This window comes from Xenia sp. Carnegie-2017, unplaced genomic scaffold (assembly GCF_021976095.1).
Source record: "Xenia sp. Carnegie-2017 unplaced genomic scaffold, XeniaSp_v1 HiC_scaffold_13, whole genome shotgun sequence".
Lineage (NCBI taxonomy): Eukaryota > Metazoa > Cnidaria > Anthozoa > Malacalcyonacea > Xeniidae > Xenia > Xenia sp. Carnegie-2017.
In genome coordinates, this window is record NW_025813436.1 from 10,898,370 (window position 1) to 10,919,479 (window position 21,110).

At 37.2% G+C, this 21,110-nt stretch overlaps 3 protein-coding genes and 2 long non-coding RNA genes across 8 annotated transcripts in view; 3 read left to right on the top strand and 2 right to left on the bottom strand.

The window, feature by feature from the left end:
• The window catches only part of LOC124450511, a 2,021-nt gene extending 1,414 nt beyond the window's left edge, over nucleotides 1-607 (bottom strand). The window contains exon 1 of one of the 2 annotated variants that reach the window (XR_006950031.1): nucleotides 525-607. This is a non-coding gene — a long non-coding RNA (uncharacterized LOC124450511). Of the gene's footprint in view, nucleotides 1-471 lie in introns of both variants that reach the window. The other variant, XR_006950024.1, reaches the window with a different exon arrangement.
• LOC124450526 overlaps nucleotides 1-10,372 on the top strand; it is a 27,561-nt gene extending 17,189 nt beyond the window's left edge. Inside the window, exon 3 of one of the 2 annotated variants that reach the window (XR_006950050.1) lies at nucleotides 10,227-10,372. This is a non-coding gene — a long non-coding RNA (uncharacterized LOC124450526). Of the gene's footprint in view, nucleotides 1-420; nucleotides 488-10,226 lie in introns of those variants that run through there. The other variant, XR_006950051.1, reaches the window with a different exon arrangement.
• LOC124450486 (lysosomal Pro-X carboxypeptidase-like) lies at nucleotides 884-4,288 on the top strand. The gene is made up of 4 exons (XM_047001167.1): nucleotides 884-1,559; nucleotides 2,814-3,527; nucleotides 3,684-4,003; nucleotides 4,125-4,288. The coding sequence occupies exons 1-2, from the start codon at nucleotides 890-892 to the stop codon at nucleotides 3,266-3,268; spliced, it is 1,125 nt and encodes a 374-aa protein (XP_046857123.1). The 5' UTR covers nucleotides 884-889; the 3' UTR covers nucleotides 3,269-3,527; nucleotides 3,684-4,003; nucleotides 4,125-4,288.
• Nucleotides 5,086-13,321, bottom strand: LOC124450451 (nucleolar protein 6-like). 2 transcript variants are annotated; one of them, XM_047001146.1, is made up of 24 exons: nucleotides 13,157-13,321; nucleotides 12,670-12,924; nucleotides 12,413-12,592; nucleotides 12,153-12,321; nucleotides 11,934-12,077; nucleotides 11,685-11,845; nucleotides 11,480-11,600; nucleotides 11,337-11,404; nucleotides 11,120-11,221; nucleotides 10,934-11,049; nucleotides 10,584-10,761; nucleotides 10,371-10,490; nucleotides 10,020-10,168; nucleotides 8,539-8,788; nucleotides 8,351-8,444; nucleotides 8,110-8,264; nucleotides 7,699-7,859; nucleotides 7,144-7,296; nucleotides 6,760-6,857; nucleotides 5,820-5,944; nucleotides 5,646-5,738; nucleotides 5,391-5,573; nucleotides 5,184-5,284; nucleotides 5,086-5,119 (listed from the first exon to the last, which is right to left on the bottom strand). In XM_047001146.1, exons 1-23 carry the CDS (start codon nucleotides 13,199-13,201, stop codon nucleotides 5,210-5,212), a joined length of 3,195 nt encoding a protein of 1,064 aa, XP_046857102.1. In that variant the 5' UTR covers nucleotides 13,202-13,321; the 3' UTR covers nucleotides 5,086-5,119; nucleotides 5,184-5,209. The 2 variants fall into 2 exon arrangements, with proteins under 2 accessions (XP_046857102.1, XP_046857111.1); XM_047001155.1 differs by lacking the exon at nucleotides 7,144-7,296.
• Nucleotides 13,322-13,757: 436 nt separating this feature from the next.
• LOC124450553 (putative histone-lysine N-methyltransferase PRDM6) lies at nucleotides 13,758-20,062 on the top strand. The gene is made up of 5 exons (XM_047001211.1): nucleotides 13,758-13,912; nucleotides 15,330-15,591; nucleotides 16,492-16,775; nucleotides 18,760-19,015; nucleotides 19,165-20,062. The coding sequence occupies exons 1-5, from the start codon at nucleotides 13,877-13,879 to the stop codon at nucleotides 19,752-19,754; spliced, it is 1,428 nt and encodes a 475-aa protein (XP_046857167.1). The 5' UTR covers nucleotides 13,758-13,876; the 3' UTR covers nucleotides 19,755-20,062.
• The last annotated feature ends 1,048 nt before the right edge of the window (nucleotides 20,063-21,110 follow it).

The following is a 21,110-nucleotide window of genomic DNA, read 5'->3' on the forward strand; positions in this document are numbered from 1 at the left end:
TCTTGGTCGGAAACATCATCTTCAGATTCATCAGAAAATGCAAATTATGATATAGAGATGGAGGACAGTGTTTTACCGGTGTCTGTCCTTGCAATATCGCCTTGCGAATACATCGGCATTTGACATATGACAATAGTAAAACATTCTTTCAGTAAAGAAAATAGCCTGTTAAATTACTATAATGTTCAGACCCGTGTTACTTACATGACGTCACCCAACCGCACAGGCCCAGTCCTTTAGCGGTAAAACTGAGCGCTTAAAATGGTCTATTTTTGCAACTTTGACGGACATTACGATTGGTAAATATTACATTAAAATTTTGGAACATGGCTTTTTAAACCACATTCATTGGATAGTGTAAAAACCACGTAAGGTTTTTATGCACTTTAAAGACAGACCGACTGGTACCTGTCGTTTCAGGTCATGTTTTCTCGAACAGAAAAACTTCCCTTAAAAACAGTTATCACTAACTTGAACTAAACTGTCTAACATGAGAAGGTACTCTTTTGGAAACATATATGTACTGTTGCAGTCGATCCTTCATATGGTGAGAGCGTTTCACTGGCCTGTTTTTCCCGCTTATTTTCATTCAGATATGACATCGAGTGACACACTAAAACGTGGAATATTCAACTGTCCTTCGTGCGTCTACGAAACGAAATGGTTCGACCAGAACGTGGATCATTTCACATTCTTAAGCAATGCCACATTCAAACAACGCTATCTTATCAGTACGTCTCACTGGAAGCCGGGGAACGTCATATTCTTTTACTGTGGAAACGAGGCAAATATTGAACACTTCGCAAAAACAATGGGTTTCCTGTGGGAGACTGCGCCCGAGTTTAACGCAATGCTAGTATTCGCCGAGCAACGCTATCAAGGGAGTAGTATGCCATACGGAGTAAACTCCCTCTCGAGTTCTCAATACACCGGATATTTGACCTCATCGCAGGTTCTTGCCGACTACTCCAAGCTCATAGACAATATCAAGTCAAATGTGAGCGGTGCTCGTTATAGTCCAGTTATTGCTTTCGGCGCATCATTAGGAGGTCAGTATGCTGCCTGGATGAGGATGAAATATCCAAGTGTAGTTGCAGGTGCAGTTGCATCCTCGGCCCCAATCTTCCAGTACTCTGCAGACTGTGGGACACAGCACTCTTTGGTGACTAAGGCCTTTGAAAAAGATGGAGGCCACGAATGTGTGGATGTTATACGTCGTTCTTGGGATATTCTTGACAGACTCAGTCGAAATGAAGAAGGCTTGAAATTTATTTCGAAAACGTTTTCCCTATGCGAAACGTTAAATGAATCAAAAGAAATCTATCAACTTCGCGACAAGTTGGCGCTATCCTATCTTTTCCTCGCCATGGAGAACTATCCTCACCCGACTTCCACGAAACCTCCGTGGCCCATTAAGACGGTTTGTGGAAACATCAAGAATGTTAAAGACGACGATAGAGAATTGTTGCAGGATTTATCCAACGCTTTGTCGGTGTACTTCAATCATACGAGAAAGTTGAAGTGTCTTCATTTACCAAAGGATGGAAAGGAGTTCTTAGGTAATGTCAATGATTTAGAACCCAATCTTCTGGATGTCTAAATAACGTGTCAAGGTGAGGTGAGGCCATTGAACTAAAATACATGAAACGCTACCTGTAATAGAAAAGTCTTATAATTTTTTGAAGCCAAATTTTACACCTAGACACGCGTGTGTAGTCAATTAATTTTCAGAATCTCGAAATACCACACACGCGTGTCTGGGTGTAAGATTTGGCTTAAATTATTTGCTTCAGGTAGCGTTCTACGTATTTTAGTTCCTTGGGTGAGGCAAGGACGCCATCTTGAAAGGCGGCGAAAAGCAAAACTCAAAATGAAAAGTAAGTTAAAACAAAGTTTAAAAAACCCATCCTATCAAAAATTTTAAGAATCAAACCTAGACTATTAACTTTGCAACTGTATATCAACACAGTAAAAGCAGATTTTAGTCGTAAATATTGTCAGTTTTGCCACCTCTCAAGATGGCGGCTTGCCTCACTTTCACTCATTACTATACAATTTCGGCGGAGTCAGATATCTAGTGGATTGGGTTCTAGGTCATTAGGTAACACAATCTTGGGCTCTTGCCACTTTTGCAACCTCGTCATTTTTCATTGACAGTGATTTGAAAACCTTTTTCACCATTATTTGACTTGGATGACTAAAGTAATGAGAAGTTGCTGTCGTAGTATGTAATATACTTGTAATATTGCAGTTGAACTTTCATCTTTATACAGATGTAACATCGATCTACAGCTCACAAGCTAATAAATTAAATGGTTAGAACTCGGGAGTATCGTTGCATGTTTATGGATGTAGATCGTCCAGGTTGGTAGAGTCTCGTGAAGGACTGTTTTTGTTGTCGTTGACTGACGTTTCGACAACCTTAGCGGTAGTCATCTTCAGAGTGAAAAAAATAACTACCGCTAAGGTTGTCGAAACGTCAGTCTACATCAACGACAACAGTCCTTCTCAGGACTATACCAACCTGGACGATCTACATTTACAAACATGCCGCAAGCTATTGTTATATACAATAGCAAAGCTGGCCTACATTTGTATTCTTGCTATGTATCATCACCACGTTTGGTAAATATAATATAAGGGAAATGTCTCGCTTAGATACAGTGACGTAAGTAGAACCACTATATAACCACTGAACTAAATATACAAACTGAATCCTACCTTTATACAAACATGCCTGCACTTTCGTGAAGCCTATGTGAGCACTTCAGTTATTCGGCGACAACACTTATTGCTTTCTTTATCCTTTCAAGGTGCTTGGAATTATCAATCGTGTACGGAACTGCTCTATCCACTCTGTTCTGATGGCATTCACGATATGTACTACAAGTCTAGTTGGGATATCGAAGCAGTTGGGAAAATTTGCAGAAGCACGTGGGGTACGTCGCCCGACCTTAGTCGTGTGAAACTTTTATACGGTGACAGGGATATATCTGAACATTCCAATATTGTGTTTGTGAACGGAGATATGGACCCTTGGTCCGGTGGCGGGGTATTGGACAATATCACGGATAGCATTATCGCCCTGACTGTTGACCACGGTGCGCATAACTATGATCTTTTGTTTTCCATGAAGGAAGATTTGCCTTCCGTGAAAGAAGTGAGAAACAAAGAGAAAAGTTATATTCGTTCATGGATACAGAAATGGAGGGAAAAAATGATAACAGTTGAAAAGTTGATCGGTCAAGGTCAATTGTTGACAACATAGACCTTTTTTCTTCAATATCACTATAGGGAATTTTTAAAATACAATACTTAATAAATTAACTAGCACTCCATCCGGTGGCTTAATTTTACCACCTTTTGTCTAACTTTTAGAAATAATAAACTTACTGCATTTAAGGTACATGGGAGATTTTTTGAAATTTCAAAAGATTGGGTAAAAGTGGAAGCACTGACACAAAAAGCCTGGTGCCTAAATTTTATCTTTCCTTTCTGATTCTTCAAAAACATTGTAAAATACTATGGTAAGGACAACAATTGAATCCTTTATTTTTTTATCAATCTTTGCATTTGCAACCAATTCATTCGTCGAAAAAGTATTAGTAGTATTAAAGTGTGTGAAAAAGTTTATATGATTTAAAAATGACATTTTGAAGGAAATTTTACGTGCTTTGTTTCAGGCGGATGGTCAACCGAAGAAGAAGCGTACATTCCGCAAGTTTACCTATCGCGGTGTCGATTTGGACCAACTTCTCGACATGCAAAGCGATAATTTAATGGAACTCGTGCATGCCCGAGCAAGGAGACGCTTTTCTCGTGGTCTGAAGAGGAAGCCATTAGCTTTGATCAAGAAACTACGTAAGGCCAAGAAAGAAGCACCTCCGATGGAGAAGCCAGAGGTTGTCAAGACCCATCTTAGAAACATGATTGTTGTCCCGAGATGATAGGCAGTGTTATTGGCGTATATAATGGTAAAACATTCAATCAAATTGAGGTGAAGGTGAGTTGTGCTTGATTTCTATTGGTAAAATGTAATATACTAAAGTCACACTAGATTTTTCTTCAAATGATGAATTGTCTTCCTGTGTTCAAGTTTGTGACATGTTCATTTCTTTATGCAGCCCGAGATGATCGGACACTATCTTGGTGAGTTTTCCATCACATACAAACCAGTTAAGCATGGTCGACCTGGTATCGGAGCCACTCATTCTTCAAGGTTTATACCTCTCAAGTAGAAAATTAACTATGTTTGTGTGTTGTAGACAATAAATGGTAAAATATTTAACTTTTGTGTTTGTCTTTTCAATGTTATTTTGATGTTATTATGAACAAAGAGACTGAGAGTGCTTCTTCATTCTGAAATAGTCAAAAAAGCTATCTTCCCTTGATTGGAAAACTTGCACTCGTTTGCTACTACACAACATAAATTAAAACTAAACCTTGCAACACAAGTTTACTATGCTTGCACTTGGCATAGGATATGCCTTGTGCTTGCTTGCTAAATTGCAACTGAACTGAAATTGGGTTTGTTTAAGAAATCTCATTCATAGCTGATCAATTTCATATTCTCAAAGTTCATATTCTGATTAGTTCATACATCTCGAAGTTCATATTTCATATTCTGATCAATTTCATATTCTATGAAGTCTTTCAAACTGTCTTCCTCCCTATATACATTGCTCTTTTTACAAAAATACTCACATAAATGAAACAGTTTAGTTAACAATGAGCATTTTATTTACAAGAACATAATGTATTGTGGTAGCTTCCTTACATCAATGAACATAATATATTACGGTAGCTTCCTTACATCAATGAACATAATATATTACGGTAGCTTCCTTACATCAATGAACATAATATATTATGGTAGCTTCCTTGCATCAATGAACATAATATATTATGGTAGCTTCCTTACATCAATGAACATAATGTATTACGGTAGCTTCCTTACATCAATGAACATAATATATTACGGTAGCTTCCTTACATCAATCATTTTAACAAGTCCTTCACCAAGAATTTTAAAATCAGAAAGTATAGCTTGGATGTTAGGCACTATTGTGGCTTGCTTTGTTTTCCTCGTTGCTGGCATATGAAAGTTGCAACCAGACACCTAAAATAAATGCTAAACTTGTGAATGTTATTTGAGAAAGAACTAATTATAAATTAAGTAAAACCTTGAATGGTTTTTCTTGAAGTTGGTCTAGTTTCCAGACCACTCCAATCTTTTTCCCACCATAGTAGTCTCGAAAGAACATTGCCACATTGAAAAGCTTTCCTATTTGTACAAAATCAATTAGAAAGCTTCTTAGGTACTTTGAAAATGTTCAGAAATGATTGAATCTAGGAAATTCTGTAAACTTTTGATGGGCATATACAATTACCTTAAGTTCATTCATGTAGCATTGTATGGGATCAAAATTAACTATTGGTAATGACATTGATGTCGGTTGATACTGATAAGAGCAAGATCGGCCCAAATCAACTGCTTGATGACGTCTCGGATTCCATTGATCATGAAGGATAATAACTACATCAAATTCTTCAAATGATGGCCGAAACAAGATCTGAATGAACAAAAACAAACAGTAAAAACATCTCATTTGAGGTCTTATTGATGAAATGAGGTGCAAAGTGACCTTCACATCGATTGAGTCATCTTTGGTTTTCAGTTGTTGGGTTTCATAAACAGAATATGATTCTTTGGCCAGTGCAACAATCCGATGATGTACCTAAAGCAAGGCAAAACTTAGCATTGCTATCAACTGTCAGCTTGTTGAATTTGGTGAGCTTTCCCTCCACTTGAGACTCACCAATACTGAAGGACAATCTTTCGTCCAGTATGATGAGAATTTATCTTTGGGAGTTGCTATCACCAACGCTGGTAATTTCTGTCTATTGGACATGAAATGAGACCGGATTTCTTGAATATCTGCAACTGAAATCAACTGTTTTATAAGAATAAGTATGGAAGAGGACCTGACGTCAACATCGAAGGTAACACCGTTGGTCGGGTACACTAATGTGCACAAATGGATAATTGAAATGGTTTTTCTTTAAGGTACACTAATGTGCAAAGATGGATTATTGAAATGTCCTCTCTGTCACACACTCAAAAGTGCTACTTTCAGTGTGTTATCTTAACCTCACACGCATCGTTCCCTGGGTTACCGTAACATGAGCAGAGTTGTGCATTTTCTACAAGGCAGCCAGCCCTGCGGATATTTAAAATCGTGACGTCAACCTCACACGCATCCCTCCCTGGGTAACCGTAACATGGGCAGAGTTGTGCATTTTTTCACAAGGCAGCCAGCCTAGCGGATATTTAAAATCGTGACGTCAACCTGACGTATCCCTCCCTGGGTAACCGTAACATGGGCAGAGTTGTGCATTTTTACAAGGCAGCCAGCCTAGCGGATATTTAAAATCGTGACGTCAACCTCACGTATCCCTCCCTGGGTAACCGTAACATGGGCAGAGTTGTGCATTTTTTACAAGGCAGCCAGCCTAGCGGATATTTAAAATCGTGACGTCAACCTCACGTATCCCTCCCTGGGTTATACCGTAACATGGGCAGAGTTGTGCATTTTTTCACAAGGCAGCCAGCCTAGCGGATATTTAAAATCGTGACGTCAACCTCACGTATCCCTCCCTGGGTTATACCGTAACATGGGCAGAGTTGTGCATTTTTCACAAGGCAGCCAGCCTAGCGGATATTTAAAATCGTCACGTCACACATGGATAAAGACGGACCTTTAAGCTCATCGTTGAAATTAACGATCATGACGTTATTCTTCCAATCAAATGTCGACAGGAGGTGAAGAAATCTTACGAAGCCAGTGACCGGAGATCTAAAGGAATTCAACAGGATAACATAGGATAAAAGTAATATCAAATCCTAAATAGGATAGCGTTATCCATTGGATAGCAAAAATTTTCAAACTTATATTTATATTTTTCTTACAACAAAGAAATTTCGTAATGTTCGAAACAATATTTTACTTCAGTGATTGCTCAGTTCGAACCTTATATCTTTTGCTTTTTAAAAGGTTTTATAAAAGTTTAAAAAAAATTGCTATCCAATGGATAACGCTATCCGGGCTTCGTGCAACCGGCTCAAGAAATATAGATACACACGCCGGGGGTAGATATGGATAAGGATGAATGTAGATGTATGCCATAATGAGTTCAATGCATTCCTCAGGAAAGTCCGACGTAAGCAAATGGGATGATATCCATCGTTTGGCCAGCCTCACACTTCCACCAAATGATGCATTCTGCTGTTGGATTCTGTAAGAAATAAGATAGAAAGTACGTACACAACATACCAAGTACGTACACAACATACAAAGTACGTACACAACATACCAAGTACGTACACAACATACCAAGTACGTACACAACATACCAAGTACGTACACAACATACCAAGTACGTACACAACATACCAAGTACGTACACAACATACCAAGTACGTACACAACATACCAAGTACGTACACAACATACAAAGTACGTACACAACATACCAAGTACGTACACAACATACAAAGTACGTACACAACATACAAAGTACCTACACAACATACGTATGTTGCAATAAAAGACTTTAGTGCTGATAATTCTCTCAATCAAAAGTTTGATTGTTCTTTTCGCCAACACATTCTAAATTTCAATAAAAACACTTACGAACCCGTGAATAACATTCGACAGAAGTGGAAGTTTGACCAACAGTCTTTCCAGTTCGTCGCTGGCCTTCTCCATGAGCGACCATTTAACTCCTCCAACCTTTGTGTTCTTTAGCAAGACCATTTCACGATAATGAGCAATTCTCAATCGGAATACATAACCGTCCTATACAAATATGAATAATATGGCAATCGTTGTTCATTTTAATAACTACCAACTAAGAAAGGCGTCTAAAGGCGTCCAAAGGCGTCTAAAGGCGTCCGAAGGCGTCCAAAGGCGTCCAAAGGCGTCCTAAGGCGTCTAAAGGCGTCCAAAGGCGTCTAAAGGCGTGTGGTGCTATATAGATCTTTATAGCTAAGCTAGACTAGCTAAATGGTGTTACTCTTAGAAGGATTTCTAAAACGTCACTACCCACTTTTAAAACATCAACATGTTTGGTCGTTGCGTTGGTTGGAACTTGATGATCTTTCTTCAACAAGTTAGCGATATTTAGAAGAAAAGCGGCCTTGATTCTTTGAATTGCTTCTATATCGTCCGGCCATTCTCCACTCGTTTCAAACTGAATCAATACTAAAAATATCAACAACACAATTAATCGAGAATCGGAGTCGGTCTCCGATGAGCATTTCAGTGATTGAATGAAACGCCATGAATACCTTCATTTGACGGACACCATTTTGGACACTTCTCGATTCTTTTCCCCGTTAATGTCGTCTTTGTATCGACACTCGTAGGTAGCGCTGGAAACACCTTGAATTAATAGACAATTCAAGTAATAGCTATGACGTAGAGTCATCCGGGTTACAACACTTCTTGCGGCCACGTTCATCACAATATTACTTACCTCTGTGCCTCTAAGCACGGGTGATAGACTTTGTATGGTGTGAAAAGACAAAGGTAGATCCAGACTGCGCAATAGCTTCGCCAACGACTCGTAGCTTCGTATCACAGCTTGGCCAGTTTCCTCTCCCGAACTGCTTTCCAACAGTTGTCTGGTTTTCTGGTTTGAAGATATCAATTTGATATTTTGGATCAGCAGATCGTCAAAGCCATTCGAAGTAAAATGCAGATGAGAATTTTCAATGCCACCATGTCTAAAACAACACAACATTGTTCTTGTCTTTTTTACGTCACCGAGCTACGTAAACAGTCTCAACTCTGAAGAATGTACAAAATATAACACAATTTTACCACTGAAGGACGTATTTTACACAATTTGATCTTTGAAGGATGTACAAAATATAACACAATTTTACCACTGAAGGACGTATTTTACACAGTTTGATCTTTGAAGGATGTACAAAATATAACACAATTTTACCACTGAAGGACGTATTTTACACAATTTGATCTTTGAAGGATGTACAAAATATAACACAATTTTACCACTGAAGGACGTATTTTACACAGTTTGATCTTTGAAGGATGTACAAAATTTAACACAATTTTACCACTGAAGGACGTATTTTACACAATTTGATCTTTGAAGGATGTACAAAATTTAACACAATTTTACCACTGAAGGACGTATTTTATACAGTTTGATCTTTGAAGGATGTACAAAATTTAACACAATTTTACCACTGAAGGACGTATTTTACACAGTTTGATCTTTGAAGGATGTACAAAATTTAACACAATTTTACCACTGAAGGACGTATTTTACACTTTTTGATCTTTGAAGGATGTACAAAATTTAACACAATTTTACCACTGAAGGACGTATTTTACACAGTTTGATCTTTGAAGGATGTACAAAATTTAACACAATTTTACCACTGAAGGACGTATTTTACACAGTTTGATCTTTGAAGGATGTACAAAATTTAACACAATTTTACCACTGAAGGACGTATTTTACACAGTTTGATATTTGAAGGATGTACAAAATTTAACACAATTTTACCACTGAAGGACGTATTTTACACAGTTTGATCTTTGAAGGATGTACAAAATTTAACACAATTTTACCACTGAAGGACGTATTTTACACAGTTTGATCTTTGAAGGATGTACAAAATTTAACACAATTTTACCACTGAAGGACGTATTTTACACAGTTTGATCTTTGAAGGATGTACAAAATTTAACACAATTTTACCACTGAAGGACGTATTTTACACAGTTTGATCTTTGAAGGATGCACAAAATCTAACACAAGTTTACCACTGAAGGACGTATTTTACACAATTTGATCTCTGAAGGATGCACAAAATTTAACACAATTTTACCACTGAAGGCCGTATTTTACACAATTTGATCTCTGAAGGATGTAGCTATTTTACACAATTTTACCATAGATCGATGTATGTAAAACAATCTTACCTCTGAAGGATGTATTTAACGATTGACTGACAAATTTTCCTCTTTTCACGTGCGTTTTTACATTCCCAAACAATCGCTTCAGTAATGGTCCCATCCTGAAATCTTCTCAGTTCAGACTTTTCACCCCAAAACTCTCGAAATGCACAAGCCTATATATTGAAAATCCTCATAAGACAACCATAGCGGTAAAAAGCAGTGCTGTAGAAGTGTTGGGGAGGAGCCCCCCTTCTACCTTTAAAATGGGTAATTTTTCATAATTTCATGGCTTCGGCTTCGTCAAGAGAGCCCCCCTCTGATAAATTTAGTCCTACAGCACTAGTAAAAAGCAAGAAAATACACCAATATTCAAACCTCGGAGGAGTCAGCACTAGGTCCTTTTTCTAAAACAGTGTGAGCCGAATCTGCGTCGAAATGATAACCGATCATGACCTTACACTCTGATCCTGTTGGAGGCTTTTCTTTAATTGACCACTGATGAAAACATACGCATAAGAGGAGCAAATAAAATCACTACAAAAACTACGAAAAACTGGTAGAACCAAACGTAAGTACCATAAAATATACCCGAGAAAAAGAATACGGCCATACGTATAGCGTATGAACCCGTCTACCGAGTGATTTCATAAGTAAGCGTTCCAGCCAAGCTATACTGACTCTTAACCAATCGCCAGCAAAATTTAACATTTGGGCATTCAGTTTCTTCTTCTTTACTATCTCATGTAAAACCTCACATTTTTCTAGACTAGAGAAAAATGTCGACGGTGAATAAGAATTCCGCGTTTTAGCTGTTTTGAACACGCAAGAATGTATAAAATACGCAAGAATATATAAAATACGCAAGAATATATAAAACACGCAAGAATATATAAAACACGCAGGAATATATAAAACACGCAAGAATATATAAAACGGACCGAAAGAACTCGTCGAATCTTGTCACAAGCGGAATACTTCTCATGAATAGGAGTTCAAAACAATCCAGCGAATCGTTCTGGAGTATATCAAGGGCTCGTTTTGATTCGCTCTGTAGCTGAAACCGATAAGAAACTCGTTTCAGAGTTCAGCATTCACTATCAATCAAAGTTAAAAGCACAGTTTACCAGTGTAAATGCTGTCTTTGACATGTTTGCAAGCAAGTTGAGCACGCCAGACGGACCCACAAACACCACTTCAAAGTTTTCGTGAAAATCTTTCAACGAAGGCTGAAAAAAAGTGAATGCAGTTGGCCGTTTCTACCTTCTCAAATCTACGCCGCCTTGTGCATGAATATGTTGAAAAACCCTTAAAAAAAGTACTTAATAGGGTGAAATTCCATACCATTCGCTTATCAGCAGTTCTGGTCTTATCAAGCATCGTTACTCCATTTGTACACAAATGTTTGGTGCCTACACGAAATGATTGATTTACAGATGATGAACTTGAGCAAGGCGCTAAAGATACTAAGTCCTTCACGTACATACCTAGAAACTGCCAGAATATACGAATAATTTGATAGGAGCTCATGTGTTGATTGATTTTACGAGTTTGAAGTAAATAAGCTAGAATCATAGCGCAGTGAAAACTACTGAACGCTTGTACACCCTGTCAAGGTAAAAATAAGCGAGACTCCTTAATTGATCTCGTTTACAATGCAACACCTTTATCTCTTTTCCCCTTTAAAAATACCTTGTCCAAATGTCGTTGATGAAGCCAAATTTTACAAAGGATTACAGCATCACAAAAAGCTTGATGTTTAGTGATTTTACCATGTAGAAATTGCAAATGTTGCTCCATCAACATGTCCGCGAGTATTGCAGCATTGTAGTGCGGTGTTGAAGGAATCGACTCTAAATAGCATGAAAAAGTTTCAACACAATAACCCTTAAGTTTCTGCCAGAGAAGTGTGGAAGACTGGAAACAAGTGTGAATGCCAACCTAAAGTTTCTAAAACAGAAGTGTCGTCACCAAAATACCAACTATATTGAATGTTGTTGACGGTTGGTGAAAACCTTGCCAACTTGAATGAATCTTTAGCCAGAGTAACGAACAATTTTACAGTTACTTTTTCTCCGAGCAGACCTTGAAATGACAAAAGATATTTGCATTGACCAACAATGTGCCCCGGTTCAAATCTCTTCAAAAAAAAACTCTAACCTTCTGGTTTTAAAAGTAGAATTGGTGTCCACATGTTTTCATTATGGTAGGCAAAATTTATGCTTTTGCAGATCTTGCTTTTTTTTATCGCAGAAGCTAGAATTGTGAGATATACTGCTCTTTTGTAATGATAACGGAGGTTGAGAAAATCTTTACTGTGAACTAAACCCTACAAAAGACAATACACATGGCGTCATCAATACTTTCAGCTTCCATAATCTTTCATGTTTCCCAATGTACATAAATGCTCAGCATCCCACCTTTGGCAATTGAACGGCAACGTCAACATTCATTTCCTGCTTACATAAAGTACCCAATTGATAACTACCAACAACATTGACAGATTCGGGCTTTTGAAACGTAAACTTTCCTTTCATAGGGCCAGGTAATGGAGGTAATGGAAAACATACATTGCCTGGAAGCCAGGAGATATCCGATAACTATGACAGATAATTACATTTTATGAGAAATGCACTGTTAATCTTAAATATTATTGCATGCTCATACATATACGTACATCTTGTTGATCACCATCTGGGAGAGACATAATCAACTCGTGAAGGGAGCAAAGTACATTGTCCAATTTTTTCTTTTTCTTTCGAAGACAAACTTCTGCAAGAAGCTCATTGATTTGCATGTGCAGCAAGCTTGAGTGAAACAGATCCTCAGTCTCTTTAAGAGAATTAAGTTCCTCGGAGGTCGGAGGTCGGTATAAACTTTTCTTGTTGTCTGAGTAGTGAAACTCTGGCTTTTCCTGTTCTTTTTTAGCCACCTGTGTTTAGCAATGAAAAAATTGGCTAACATAGTCTCTTTCATAACTGTTATATGACATGTTTAATGTTTCTCAGAAATTAGTAATCAATCGTGTTGTGTAATGTGTGTTTATTGTCACTGCAGTGTTCAATCATGAATCGTCAATCATCGAACAACATGTATGATTTGGTAAATCAAAAAAAAACATCAGTAACCGTGGTAAAAGTAATTCATAACGACGTCAATATTACCTTTGCTTCTGAATTCAAGTTATTTTCGGTTGATTTTCGCTTCATTTTAGTTAAAGCAGTAAGTATTTCGTCAATATCGATCCACGTGTTTTTGTTTATGAAATAATTTCTATCGTCACTAGCTTACATGAAGTACATCCCAGCGCATTAGTTCAGCTGACATTATCAGAGCCAGTGCTCAAACTAATGAATAATTATAAATAACTAAAAATAAGCAGAGCACGCGTAACAAAAATTCAATAAAATACCATAATGCAATCTCTTTTGATAGCTCTAAAGACTTTTACATGATTAATTTAATCCGTTTTCTTTCCTCAACAGGCGTTTATAGAACAATGCGTAATTACAGTGAAAACTTCCAATCGCGAAAATGAATGTCGGCTGGCCGAAGGCAAATTGCCAAATTCCTGCTGGAGATTTCTATCAAGAAGTCATAAACAGGAGACTGTAATCAGACTTAATTGGAATTATTGGCAACAAGTAGACCAGCTGTTTTTAATGGCGCTGTTTGTAATGCGCTCGTCAGTTACGTCATTTTAGAGAATATGACAGGTGAAAAAAACACACGATCGATGGTCTAAAACAACAAGCGACAAAATGCTGTACCCGTCGGCGTGTGAAGACAGGTGAGACAAAATTACAATCGAAGCTTGTTGCGCACGAATTCTTTCGGGCAACCTCATTTGCATAAAACGCAGCACTTATCTTCCAAGCCGGAGAATGAACATGAAGAAAGAAACAGATTTTTCTGTTCAGGTATGTGGACATATATTTATGCAGGATAAGACTCTTCCGTAAAAAGCATAATGGTTTCAATAAAGTAGAATATTTCACGATCTGTTGTTGTTTATAAAGTTATTATAAACAGTCGTGCGCTTGATCTGCGCTAAATAAATCCATTCTCCTGTCTGTTTTCTTTAGATTTGCCTCGGACATTTAGGATTGAAAATGTATTTTAATAAAAAAAAATCCTGACATGCAAAACATCAGATAAGTTATGCGAGTCTGACGCGTCGTGTGTATTAAAAGATAGCGTCATGTCATAACAATTCATTTCTTCTCTGGTATTTCAGGATAGCCGGAACGCAACGATTCTTGTTTATTTACTCTTTTCTGTAAAACATTTGCGATGTTCTTAGCTGCATCTGGAATGATTTTAGTCACGTTTTAGCTTAAGAAGAGTTTCGTTTCCAAATGAAGGCGATTAATTTTCGCCGTGCGCTCTACCGAGGCGATATGAAAAAATTGCTTCCTCTTTTAATTTCGCCTCGTCAAACTAAATAATTCTAATAAATACCACCCAAATTCACAATCATCGCGTTCATTTGGGCATTTTCCATAATTTTCGGTAAAGCTTTCATGTTTTGAGTACTTTTATCGTCGTGTCGAAAACGTCCGCTGACGACAGCCCTAGTTCAAAAAAATTCTTCTTTTATAAGTGAAACAAAGATCAAGTGAAAATCATATCATATGTCTGTCAGAAATATCGTTCATAAGCTTCAGGAAAAGATTTCAGGGTTTGATTTTTGTTCAATATTTTTTACTTGATATAATCTTCAATGGTTTAAATTTTCTTCAAGATAACATTTATAATTCGCGAGAGCACAATGTTTATAAGTGAAACAATGACAAACGTCTCGTTTCGCTTTCTCGCGCAAACAGATCCTTAGACAGAAAGTTCTTTCATTTGTTTTTTACGGCCATTTGTCAACGTATTTTATTTGATGCGTAGGTTGTTCGTGGCAAAAACTATCATCACTTTGCCATGAGCTTTCGACACGTGTAAAATTCAAGCAGTCATTTTCAGGTTTTTCCATGATGAAAGAACCTTGCCGCTCAGTAATTGCTTTCTTGTTCTCTTGTCTCTACCCCTTGACCTTCAACATTTATAGCGTTCTCGATTCTCTAAGAGTTTTTTTTTGAATGAGCAAATGTTTGCCAAGGCTAAATAGATTTCTCATTGTCCGTGGAAAATCCGAAAAAATGCTTAGTAAACTCATACGTCGTCATATGATGCGGGAAATGATTACCGAAGCAATACAGTCGAATTTTTGAATTGGATAAGTTTAGCAGTAAAATTAAGGGATCTATAGATGTGATTATACACAGTTAGCTACATTCTCAAGCCAAGGACTGTCTTTCGAGGCGTTTACAGCATTGATTTTATCTGCAGGGAATCATCGGGGATCAAAGGGAATCGAAAAATTGGTTTCTCAAACGGAAGATTACATCGTCTTCTGCGGCAAGCAATGCTGAACGAGAAGCACACGATCGAAAGGATTTCTCAGCGTCTTTTTACAATTTTAAAATGGATGATGTTTTGCGTTATTTCTTTGGAGACAAACGCTTATTCCAGACAAAACGCAAGAAGGCGTATCATTTAGACTCTCACAAATTCCATCCGAGAACTGTCCAGGAAATTTACGCAGGAAAAGGTGTTATCTATGTGCCTATTATGATTAATCCTCTTCTTTATACTTGGTACTTGGGGGAAGGAAGTACAGAATTATAATTTTTTTATTCAACACAAAAAAATAGCATAATGCTTTATCCAACAACTATAAACAATAACGACCTTATCTAACAAACATTTGGATTAAGCATTATGCCATTTTTTGTGTTGTTTAATAACATTCCAACTCTTCGACCCTATGATTTTCTTATTGTTTGGGGTTTTTTTGATTTCGCGAGGTCAAAAAATGCTTCGTTTGCTTGAAAACTCGACTGTGCGTCGTTTCACTTCAAGATATCAATACGACCAGCAATAAAATGGACTAAATAATCACACATGGTCTGTGCAAGAATTAAATTTAATCGTTCATTTTATCTCATTGTGCACGCTGCAGACAAGATTATCGTTGTAAGTGAAGGCGAAAATATCAAGGAGCAAAAATGTAAATATTGATGGTCTGATAAAACTGGCGAGGCAGGCGTTTAATGCGATCAAATTATCTCATGTTTTTTATCTTTGACTGTCAAGATGACTCGCACAAATGGATGGTACAGCTCCGACCAACATTTGACGCCTTAAAACAAAAGAACCACTATAAACTATCTATACTTGAGATAAAAGACGAAGGTCGATTACCAGCTGGCTCAACTTAAAAGTTGTCCAGACTTGATATTGAGGGCGTAGCTAAAACTCGCAGGTTTCAGTTCTGCTCTGCTAATTTCAAAACATTATTATCATCGTTTGTTTCTTTATAATTGATTTTTTTTAAAGTGATTAAACTCAGAAAGATTCTGCCTAGCAGAACTAAAAAGGAAGCGGGAAGGTTACGCTAGTGCTACTGGAGTACTTCCTCTTGATTTAAAAATCTACTTTCTCACTTTAGACAAAGACAGTCAATCGAGGGAGCAACGCTTGAACATCACTCCTCTCCAGTCTCTGCGCAATGTTTCTTCGGCCGACGAAAAATTTAATGATTCAGAGATGTCGTATGCAATGAGAACATTTCCATCTGTAGTAAGGTTATGTGAATCATCAATCCCCGGTTGTCGTTTTGGTGTATGCGCACAACAATTTATCCCTATAGGAACTTGGATTGGTCCTTACGAAGGAAACCGACTGTCGACCGAAGATGTTAGGAACGAAATCGACACATCTTACATGTGGGAGGTATATTTTAAATTGCTGAAGATCATGTCTTTGAATGGCGAATTTCTGTGTCATCTTTAAATTGTCTCGAAAAATGTTTGGCAAACTTTGTGCGCTGTTGATTTTTTTAAATCCTAAATCTTAAACCAACACATCCGATTTCGTTAGCCACTGGGCTCTAAGCAAACAAATTTGGTTGAAGTGTAAGTGTTGGGAGGATGTATAGTGTAGGTTAGAATTATTTGGTAAATGTTTGTGATTCCTCCAATCTATAGCAGACACGAATGTGTAGATCAGAATACATAACTAAAGATATCTTTGCAATTCAATATACTATACAGCCAATCTTATTGGTAATATTTTAGTATATAACATCATCTATAAAAATTTCTGAAATATAAAACGAGTCACAACAATGCTATTACACTGACCCACCCTGTATCCGCCGACTAATTTTCCTGTAGTCTCCAACGTAAGATAAAACTAAACAAAAATTCGCTAATTTGAGAATGTTGGCGTCAAAGTTGAGATAAAACCACAGTGACCAAGACTAAATTAAATAATTTAGCCGAAATCTGAATACCGTAACATTACGAAAAATGAACATTTTCGCATTTTTTGGCCGCACCTTGATTAAGTATAGAAAAGCATACATAATTTCATAAGGAAAAAAAAGCCAATTGGTATCAGTCCAATTTTTTTTGTTGAGATTACGATCTAAAATAAACCAAAGAACTCCTGCTGTAGCATTTAAAAACATCAATCAAAAGGGTTATAAAAATTCACCAAAAGATGAAGCGTGAAAAAACTTCATACCATTCTCGTTTTCAACTTTAATATATCCGTCGAACCTCGCGTATAAGAACCATAGATTGTTTCAATTTAGCCTGAACAAGTTCTTATGTATAAGGAACTCATTAAGAAGTTATGACTAAACTTCTTATTGTCCAAAGAAAAAATGAGTTACTTTGGATTGGTGTATATTATTGTAAATAATAGTGACTTATATTTAGGATTCTTACTTCTGGGTCGTTTTCACTATACTTTGCGAAGAGTTCATTTTTTTTAGATAAAAATAAAATAAGAACCTGTTTGAAATGTTAACCTATACAGGTTTTTATACAAAAAGAGTGTATAGATCTGAAATTATAGCCTGACAGGTACCTAAAATGTAGACTCTTTTATGCGGTGTCTTACTGCAAACGGTAAATGCTTGATTTAGCGCCGCGGCGCTTATTTAGTTCTCCAGAATCTGAATGCGGCGCTTATCCGGGAGGAGCGCTCAAGTGAAAGCGGCGGTAATTAAATAACTAGAGGCTCACACCAATTATATTTATTGCTCCCAAAAATTAACATGTAGACAAAATCTATTTACTTGATACGATACAATATAACTTAACGAAAATAATGTCATGAAGGTTCGCTAAAACGAGCATGTACGGTACGTTATTTAAAGTGTCGTCTCGACTGCCGAAGCAGCTGTAGCGAGCAGTTTATTAAATACTGCGATCTTATGTTTTCCGTGTTTGCTCCGACTATGAAAACAATAGATTTCTAAGGAAATGAACAGCATCAACAAACGTAGCACGACCAAGACTTGTTGCCTCGCTACACATATGTATCGTAATCTATAGTTTAAACATCATGAGGTAATTGTTACAATTTAGCTACGAATCGTATCACTAAACGGACGCATCATCACAGTTATAGGAAATATACAGAAGGTCCAATTCGCTGGGCAACTGACTGCTGTATATTTAATTAGTTTACTGGCTGTCGTTTGCCATTTCATCGTTCCCATTGGTCAAAAATTGAACTGTTGCCACTATGGTAATTACGTGCGTAATAAAATATGCGCAGCACGAAAAAATTTAACGGAGTGCCTTCCATACTGTGCACATCATTTACTAATTCGTATATACGATTACAGAACTACAAGCAAGGAATACTTCATGTTGTTCCAAAGATAGACTGCTCTACTTATCCGTAACTTCTCTTTACTTAGATCTATCATGGCGGAAAAATATCTTCATATGTCGATGGTGTAGACGAGAATGTTTCGAGTTGGATGAGATACATACGTTGCGCAAGACATGAACACGAACAAAACTTATTTGCTTTCCAATATGGTGATAATATTTACTATCGTGCTTTTAAGAACATCACCATGGGATCGGAATTACTCGTATGGTACGATGAGCAGTACGAACAGTATCTTGGGATACCTCTGTATCTTAGAGATTTAGGTCAATACTCTGAAGGTGAGATAATCAGTTAAAAATTATATGATATTATTTATCTATAAAACTCTGTCTTTTGAAAGCACTTATATTGACGTACGAGGGATTAATCTGTATGTTAGTTCCTATTCCTAATCTGCTTATTTTGATTATATTGATGCCTTCTGTAGATCGTTCACTGTCAGTAAGAGCGACAACAAAACCATATCTACAACACCAAGATAGTCCAGAATGCAACACGGTACCAGTTAATAGCGAAGCGCATCACAAAATATTAGAAAAAAAAGAACAAGACTTTGAATTAAAAACTTTGAACTGTTCGAAAGAATCTTCCATCACGACGGAGTCTAGACCATCTGTGACGTCACGTGAGAGTGCTGGAGGTCTGGAAACGGGCGTCTGGCGATGTGGTCAATGCTTCAAAAGTTTCACTCAACGTTCTTTATTGCAAATTCATGTGTGCCCGCAGTCACCAAAGAGACCATATCAGTGTGGTCATTGCACCCAATCATTTTCCCATCCGACTGACTTGCGGGCGCACGTTGTCACCCACAACAGCGACAGACCGTTCAAATGCGGTTTTTGTGCTCGCTCGTTTGCGGGCTCGACAACTTTAAACAACCATATACGAACGCACACTGGACAAAAACCGTTTGTCTGCAAAAAATGTTCGCGCTCTTTCTCCCAGGCCTCTCAGCTCAGCCGTCATCAACGTCTTCCAGGCGACTGCTCAAGCCCATCACGAGTAGGCGAAAATTGAATATGCAAAAAGGAGAGGCGTTTTTTTTTTAATAAAAATTACGCAAATTTCACGCTGCCATAAAAAATACGAGCCAATAAAATGCGTTCATCTATTTCATTGATTACAATGAAATTTAAAATGAGTAAAAGTTTAAACAAATGTCTTGCGACAGTTTTAAATCTCTATTAGTGTGCCAAATGATTAAGTTAAAAGAGATTCATTTGTTCAAGTTTTTGAGAGAGATATCTTTTGTTAAACTACGTGTGGTCTTTGCCGTGTAACATGTTCGTGAAATATATTAGCTTGAAGTCGATTGAATACACCAACTGCCGAAGCGTCGACATTTTGCTGACGGTCGAAACATCTGCTTAGCGATATGTTTTGTAATTGAAACGCATTCATACGACTAAAAGTGATAAATGACAAAGTTAAACTGAAAGAAGAAAACATGTTCTCATATTTCTATCCTCAGATGCAATTTTAGTGTTGCACACAAAGAACACGCTCTCATTTGGGGGGTAATGGGAGCGATATCTTGCATATTCCGGTAAGTAGTGAAATAAAGTTGACAAGTTATTATGCAATCAATTAATTGCAGAAGTGAACAACTTTGGCGCTTTATTGATGTGTTTATGTTGCGTTCCTTGAAGTTGATCTCCTGAATTAACAACTTATCAATGAACCGAACGTAATATGGTGAATTATTAAGTCATTACGTACAGTGCAGTGTGAATTTCACACCTGTCACTGGTCAATACGCATGTTTTTCACGGTCTTAAAAGTGAATCAGAAGTCTACAGTTATTTTCGAAGATGCAGGATAAAGAATGTACTATTGAGATGAATAAAGCAGTCCTACTATAGATCAGAAGATGGTATCAAAAAGACCGCTCGTCCATTTCATGGAACTCATTAGATTTAATCACTTCGTAAAAGTCACGAAGTTGTGAATTCAAATTGTTTATTTACGTCATCAACCAGCTGCTGTTTATCATGTTTCGTGACTTATACTATTCTGCCCTACTTCACTGGCCGATGTGAAAAAAAGGGGACAGTTGCTGTCTCCCCTGTTCAACCTTTAGTATATTGTTCTAAAATACAACGAGCATAGATCATAGTGTGTAGATCATAATAATTTTTGTTTCCCTTACATCCTGTATATGAACAACAAGCTGACTATATTATGTACACACGTGTCCTATAATTGTGTCTTAGGTACAAATAGCTGATTGTACTTTTATGTGCGCATGTGTCCCTAACTGTGTCTTAGGTTCCTACTTCCATTTACTGTTTTATATGTAACATTCTTTTTGCTCTTCACCGAAGACATGTTTTTTTTATTCTAATTAATTCAAGCAATCAAATACAGCAGACT